This window comes from Neophocaena asiaeorientalis, unplaced genomic scaffold, assembly GCF_003031525.2.
Source record: "Neophocaena asiaeorientalis asiaeorientalis breed wild unplaced genomic scaffold, Neophocaena_asiaeorientalis_V1.1 scaffold78, whole genome shotgun sequence".
Taxonomy (NCBI): Eukaryota; Metazoa; Chordata; class Mammalia; order Artiodactyla; family Phocoenidae; genus Neophocaena; species Neophocaena asiaeorientalis.
In genome coordinates, this window is record NW_020175018.1 from 16,790,108 (window position 1) to 16,797,121 (window position 7,014).

A 7,014-nucleotide genomic window follows, 5' to 3' on the forward strand; every position below is an offset into this window, starting at 1 on the left:
ACCCAACCTTTCACTGTTGAAAGGTGCGGGCTTTAGGCCCCGGGTGGGGAGGGATGGGGGTGTCAGGTTACACAGGGGAGGCCACCCCGCTCCAACAGGAGGGCGGGGTACGCTGTGTTACTTACTGCGTAGAAAAAGTACTGGAAGGAAATAGCAGAATGTCGACACTGATAATCTGTGTGTAGAAGTGAGACCAGCAGGTGAATTTCTCCTTCGTTCATCATTCCTTCATTCACTCATTCCTCCAGCCATTCATTCCTTCATGCCCACATTCATTCTTTCCCCATTCGGTCCTCCATTCGCTCATTCTTCCAACCATTCATTCATCCCTCCATTCATTCATTCCCCATTCATTCATTCCTCAGCTGTTAGCCAGTGCCTCTTTTGTGCAGGGTCCTGTACCAGGTGCTGGGCTTCATTGATAAACAAGGTGGACCCAGTCCCTGCCTTAAAACCGGGGTACAATTGGCCGAGGGGTTGGGTGGTCAGAGTTGTATTTTTCCTGTCTCCCTTTTCTAATTATTTTCTAAAGTGAACGTGCGATAAAACATAATAAAGTTCCAGGGAACAACTGCAGGGCATTGGGGCAGCAGGTCTGGTCCAAACGGCCCTGACCCTGTCCTTGCCGCCCCGCAGGTGAGAAGCCACACAAGTGCCAGGTGTGTGGGAAGGCTTTCAGCCAGAGCTCCAACCTCATCACTCACAGCCGGAAGCACACGGGCTTCAAGCCCTTCAGCTGTGAGCTGTGCACCAAAGGCTTCCAGCGTAAAGTGGACCTGCGGCGGCACCGCGAGAGCCAGCACAACCTCAAGTGAGGCTGTCCCCGCTCCCAGCTCCTGACCGGCCTGCCCCAAGATCGTGTCACCTGGAGGGAGGCCAGCCTCACACACCCAGATCCCCAGTCTCCTGGAGGCAGCACTGGACGGGACTCGTCAAGCTTGTTTTGAGACTCACGAAATTGCTGTGTGACCTCGGGCGAGTCACTTTCCCTCTCTGGACCAACAATTCTCCTGCTGCAAAGTGTGGCAGCTGGATCTTTTCTGAGTTGATGTTGTCTACAGGTCTAAGGGCTCGGTGCCTTGCCCCCTGGGCAGAGCCCAGGAGGCCAGAGTAGCCCCAGGTGCGCTGCGATGCCAAGAACAGACCAGAGCTGGGACCCACAGAGAAATCCTCCCCCTGCCTGGTGCTCACGGGGATCTGGTCAGCTCGGTTTTCAGCAGGCCCCTTTCTGGCTGTCATGGGTGGTCAGAGCTGTCTCCTGCCCCAGTGGGAGACCTAGAACCCCTCTGCTTCAGCCAACGTGCTGGCTGTTCCCCACTCCTGACGGCACTCAGGCCACGGGGGTTCTAGTTCTGCGGTCAGACCACGGGGAAACCAGCAGTTACTGCTGTCAAAAGCCTGTTCCTCTCAACAGCTGTAAATAAAAGACACAGATTTACTTACATATCGCCACCATTTTTTAAACGCATACTGGGTGCAAGCTAGTGCCTGAGGCTCTAGGGAGGGATGCTGGGGAGGCTTGAAAAGCATAGAAATCTCCGTAGTCGCTCACAGACACATTGGGGGACCAAACTGATAAAGTGCTGAAACAGAGGCATGAGAGACCCGTGTGACAAGACCCCAGGCGGGGGCAAGGTGGATGCAGCTGGGGCTGTATCAGTTTCCTCTGGCTGCTCTAACAGATCACCGCAAACTTGGTGGCTTCAAACAACACAAAGGGGGACTTCCCTGTGGTCCACTTATTAAGACTCCGTGCTTCCAACGCAAGGGGCGTGGGTTTGATCCCTGGTCGGGGCACTAGGATCCCACATGCCAAGGGGCACAGCCAGAACATTAAACACACACACACACACACACACACACACACACACACACACACACACGTATTCTCTTACAGTTGTGGAGGTCAGAAATCCAAAATGAGTCTCACGGGGCTAAAAGTCAAGGTATCGGCAGGGCTGATTCCCTCTGGAGGCCCCAGGGGAGGTTCTGTTTCCTCATCTTGCCCAGCTTTTAGAGGCCGCCTGCATCCCTCAGCTTGTGGCCCCTTCCTCCGTCTTCAAAGTGCGTCACCTGGACCTCCCATCAGCCCACCTCCTTCCTCTGCTTTTGACCTTCCTGCCCCCCTCTTGCAAGGACCCTGGTGATCACATCAGGCCCATCTGGGTCATCCAGGGTAACCTTCCCATCTCAAGGTCCTTAATGGAATCACCATGGTAGGCAGAATAATGGCCCCCAAAGATGATATCCACGTCCTAACCCCTGGAACCTGTGAATGTTATAAGGCAGAAGGGACTTTGCAGGTGTGATTAAGTTAAGCCTGGTGCTGTCCCTCACTAGCTGGGTGACTCCAGGCTGAGGCCCCTCCCCTATAAAATGGTAAACGTAGCAATCCTTTCCTGTGGGTTGCTGGGAGGATCCCCTGAGGCCACGAGTATACGGCAGTGAGGAGGGCCTAACACAGGATTAGTGTTGGTAGGCCATGAATGTGCCCTCTTGAAATCCTGCCCATCCTACAGGCCTGCTCAAACGCCGCCTCCTCCAGGAAGCCTCCCTTGGTCATTCCAGCCAGAGGTCTTCTCTTGCTTCTAAACTGAGCTCTTCGGGCTCTCTGCTTACAGCTCAGGACCCACTGAACCTGGACTGGCTGTTATCTGTGGGTAAGTTTCCGCTCTGCTAGAAGGAATTCCCTCTGGGCTCTAGCTTTCAGCACTAAGCCCGTCCCTGGCCCACCACAATGAACACTTCTGAATGAGTCCCTTCCGGGTAACAAGCTGGGCTCAGGGTTTCCATACATCGTCTCTAACCCACGTAACCCTCAGCAAAGGAGCTGTCATTACCCCATTTTACAGAGCAGGCAACTGAGGCTCAGGGATGTTGGCCATCTTGCCCAAGGTCACCCAGCAAGCAAGTGCAGAGCTGGGATCAGGATATCTGATCCAAGTCTTCTTCTTCGAGTCTCTGTCTACCCTTCCTCCCAATGACACCTGCAGATGTTTCCTCTCTTCCGCTGTGAATCTAGAGGATTCTGAGGCTCCTTAAGGAATGGTAAATCCCTTGACTCCCAGGCTCTGGGTATTGCTGGGCAGGACCCCATGGTGTAATTCATTGCAAAGGCTCTTCCTGTTTACTTTAGCAAGAATTCCCCTACACAGACCTGTCAGGTGTGCAGAGGGTGGGGTGGAGGTTCGGGATTTGCATACGAGGGTGGTCTGGTCTCCTCAGCAGGCTTTCAGATCCTGTCCTGCAAGCCTCACTCTTGAGGTCAAAGGAAGACAGCCTCTGGCAGCCAACCCACCAGAGCCCCCAGAGCCTTGGAGAACACCTGCTCCCCCCTCCTCCTCTTGCCCATGAGGACCGTGTAGCCCAGAGAGGGGAAGGGACTTGCCCAAAGCCACACAGCAGGGCCAGGCTCACCTGGGCTTCTGAACGCAGAGTGAGCCTGAACTTCCCAGAGGACGGACACACACACACACACACACACACACACACGCACGCACGCACGGAGGAGCTACTTTGCATGTTCCTTGTTTGCTAACTTCTGCAGCAGGGCGGGTCAAGGAAGAGCAGGCGAACAGTGTGTCTTTCTTCACCTGCTGAGGTCGGGAGCTGGGGATTTAGTGTATCAACCCCTCCACTGAGTGCCCACAACGGTGGGAGGGCCCTGCAGCCTCAGAGCAGGGGGTCTGGACCCCCATTTGTACACACATTGCAGAGAAAGGGGGCCAATGGGTGGGCAGATATGGGGGGGCGGCAAAACCTGCTTCCCCGGGGAGAGTCGGCACCGCGTGGAGGGGGAGAGCCAGGCTGCTGTCCCTTCCCCACGCCCACCCCTCAGCCAGCTGCAGGAACCACAGGGCGGTCACAGGAAGGACGGGCTGCCCTGCGCACGCAGAGCTGTGGCCCTGGAGAAGGCCTGCAGGTTGGCGCCAGCCACAAGCCACCGGCAACGTTCCCGCCAGTGGGAGCAGAGGTCCCGTCAAAGTCCCGGCTCCCGCGGGATGCGAGGGCTGCGCTCATCATGCCGGGGTTGGGGGCCCAGCTCAGTGGGTGCGGCAGGGCCCCCGGCTGCCGTCTGTGAGTGGAGGGAGTGCCGCCAGCCGTCCTCAGCCTTCGCTCCGCTTCCACTCCCCACCCCCCGTCTGAGATTCCCAGCATCAGAGTCACAGCGTGTGAACCGGGAGGCCCCGTCCAGCCCCGTGAAGACTGCCCGTGGCTTCCCTTTGCTGCATGAGGGCACGGGCCCAGGGAGGGGGCAGCAGTGGCCCCAGTCACACGGGCGGTCGGCAGCGACGTCACACAGAATCCAGGTTTCCTGACCGCCCAGCCTAGGGACCTCTCCACCAGAACTGTGGGGTTGACTGCACAACTCCAAGGGGCTCTGCTTTCACGGAACGCGGAGCCAGTGGCGGCCTCTGAGGCTGCACGGGGAGATGAGGGGCTGCCGCTGCTGAGGGCTGGGAGGGCGTGGGTGGAGCAAGTGAGGCTTCAGGATGGCGCCAGAAACTCAACCCATAGGATCGATATCCTCCACGGTAAATAACAAAACCAGAATTTTAATATTAAAACAAAGCAGTCACCTTAAGGCGCAGAAACCAACACCGGAATTCATTTTCCGATGAAATGTCCCGCCAGTGGTGTCAGCTTCAGGCAACATCTCTGGGCCCCTGCCAGCCCCTGAGGGACATTCTGGGAGGTGCCCGGCAGCCCTCCAAGGAAATCACTGGTAAGGATGGAAATGCACCTCCCAGGGTCAGCCCAGGCATTCACACGGGTGGCTGAGCTGACCCCAGCCTGTCCCCAAGCGTGACCGCCCAGAGCTGACTGCACTGGCCCGGAAGGCGTGGATGGATGCGGGAATAGAGGTGGCAGAGCCTGGGCGCTGGGGCAGTGGGGGGAGTGGAAGGATGTAGGGTTCTGGATCATCTAGAAGAATAGGACCTGTTCTGAAAGTTCACCAAGTGTGCCTCCGTCCATCACCTGCAGAATCTAGTCCAGCCCCTGGCCATGACCTAACCTTCCCAGCCCTGGATGGGCTCCCCCTGAGGCTGGCGCAGGCTACTCCAGAGGGAAGGAGCAGGACGAATAAAAGGGTGAGGGTGGAGGACAGGGGATAGAAGAGACACGACCAGAGAATGATGAAGAAGCTGGGCTGGCCAGAAGCGTCCAAAGCTGGGAGGGCCACACACCTTGGGGCAGAGCCTGGCACGGGCCAGGGGCAGCAGGAGAGACCCAAGACCCAGAAGAATCTTCCCAGGACCCAGAAGAATCTTCCCAAGGCACCCGAGCCGTTGATTGTTTTGGACCAAGGGAGGAGCCCAGGAGACAAGGGAGCTGAACTTCAGAAAGACAATCCATGGTGGACACACGGTGTGGTCTGGGGAGCCCAGCGGGAACACTGGTGACTGGAGGCGGTTCCAAGTCAGGTTCTGAGTCAGTATATTGGGGATGATAGCGGCACCAGCTGCCCTGAGCTCCTCCTGGCTCTCTGCTGAGGCTGGTCAGACAGGGGAGCCCCCTGGGATGGAGGGAGGACGCACAGGAGACTGTCGCAGCCGCACCATCCCACTTCCCTGGGATTCTGGACAGGAAGCCAAGTCTTTCCTGTTATTCCCCCAAAGGCCTTTAGGGAATTCCCGATGCCATTTCCCACCCTTTGCCCACGGTATTCCCTCCTCTAAAATCCCCTCTCCCCTCCCCTGAACACTTGAAACGCAGCTCAACTGCACAGATTTTTCTTTTCTTTTTTCTTGGCCGCGAAGCATGCGCGATCTTAGTTCCCCGACCAGGGATTGAACCCGCGCCCCCTGCATTGGAAGCAAGGAGTCTTAACCCCTGGACCACCAGGGAAGTCCCACAAGTGCATAGATTTTTCAACACTTGCTCACCCCCGACCCTCCATTCCACTCCTAGGAATTTGTGTGAAAGAAAAGTAGTCACGAATGGGCCACAGGTTAGCTACAAGATCATCTTCTGAAGCCTGTTGAAAATGGAAAAAACAAATTGCAACCGTCCTAACCTCCCAGGAGAGGAGATTGGCTAAGTGACCGATGGTGCACCCAGACAATGGTCATCCAAGCAGCCATTGAAAGGAGCTGGTGTGCTTTAGTTTTTTATTTATTTATTTTTTTGCCTGCATTGGGTCTTCGTTGCTGTGCTCAGGCTTTCTCTAGTTGCAGCGAGCAGGGGCTACTCTTTGTTGAGGTGCGTGGGCTTCTCGCTGCGGTGGCTTCTCTTGTTGCAGAACACGGGCTCTGGGCGCGTGGGCTTCAGTAGCTGCAGCACGCGGGCTCAGTAGTTGTGGCACACGGGCTTTGTTGCTCCGTGGCATGTGGGATCTTCCCAGACCGGGGCTCGAACCCGTGTCCCCTACATTGGCAGGCGGATTCTTAACCACTGTGCATCTATGCGGCTTCCCTGTGCCACCAGGGAAGTCCCTGGATCCAGTGTGCTTTATAAGGACTGACCCAGAAGGAGCCTGGGTGCTGGTGTGGAGTGAGAAACGTTTGCTTCACAATTGCGTGCTGGTTCTGTAAAAACAGCACAACGTACGTTTGTAGACGCTTAGAGAAACAAATCCGAAGAAGGTCCATCAAACCATGGCTAGCCGTTGCTTCTGGGGGCTGGGAAAGAGGGTTGATCTCACCCTCAATGCTATCTATAAGAGAGACTTGGATTTGTGTGTGTGTGTGTGTGTATTTTTACTAAAAAAAAATTGAACAGAAAATAGATTTTGCAGAATAAATGCATCAACATAGGAAGCTGTTCATGATATCTTAAGTGAAAAAGTGGTTTAAAATCAGTATACACCATATGATTCCATTTTGTTAATTACACACACGGAAGGTTGCAAGGATAAAGAGAAGCATATCAACAAGGGCTGCACAAAGGGGGCTGTGTATTTTCTTCTTCCTTCTCAGCGTGTATGCTGTATTTTTCTGTCATGGGCACGCATGATAACATTATCACTGGCGTTACAAAAAGACTCCTTCGGCTCAAATATTATTTCCCTGC

General features: G+C 55.4%; 1 protein-coding gene across 3 annotated transcripts in view; it reads left to right on the forward strand.

Moving 5' to 3' along the window:
- The window catches only part of GFI1B (growth factor independent 1B transcriptional repressor), an 11,667-nt gene extending 10,234 nt beyond the window's left edge, over nt 1-1,433 (forward strand). For all 3 annotated transcript variants that reach the window (XM_024762673.1, XM_024762674.1, XM_024762675.1), the window contains exon 7: nt 637-1,433. In XM_024762673.1, the coding sequence (XP_024618441.1) occupies nt 637-815 (179 nt within the window). In that variant the 3' untranslated portion in view covers nt 816-1,433. The remainder of the gene's footprint in view (nt 1-636) is intronic.
- Nucleotides 1,434-7,014: the final 5,581 nt, after the last annotated feature.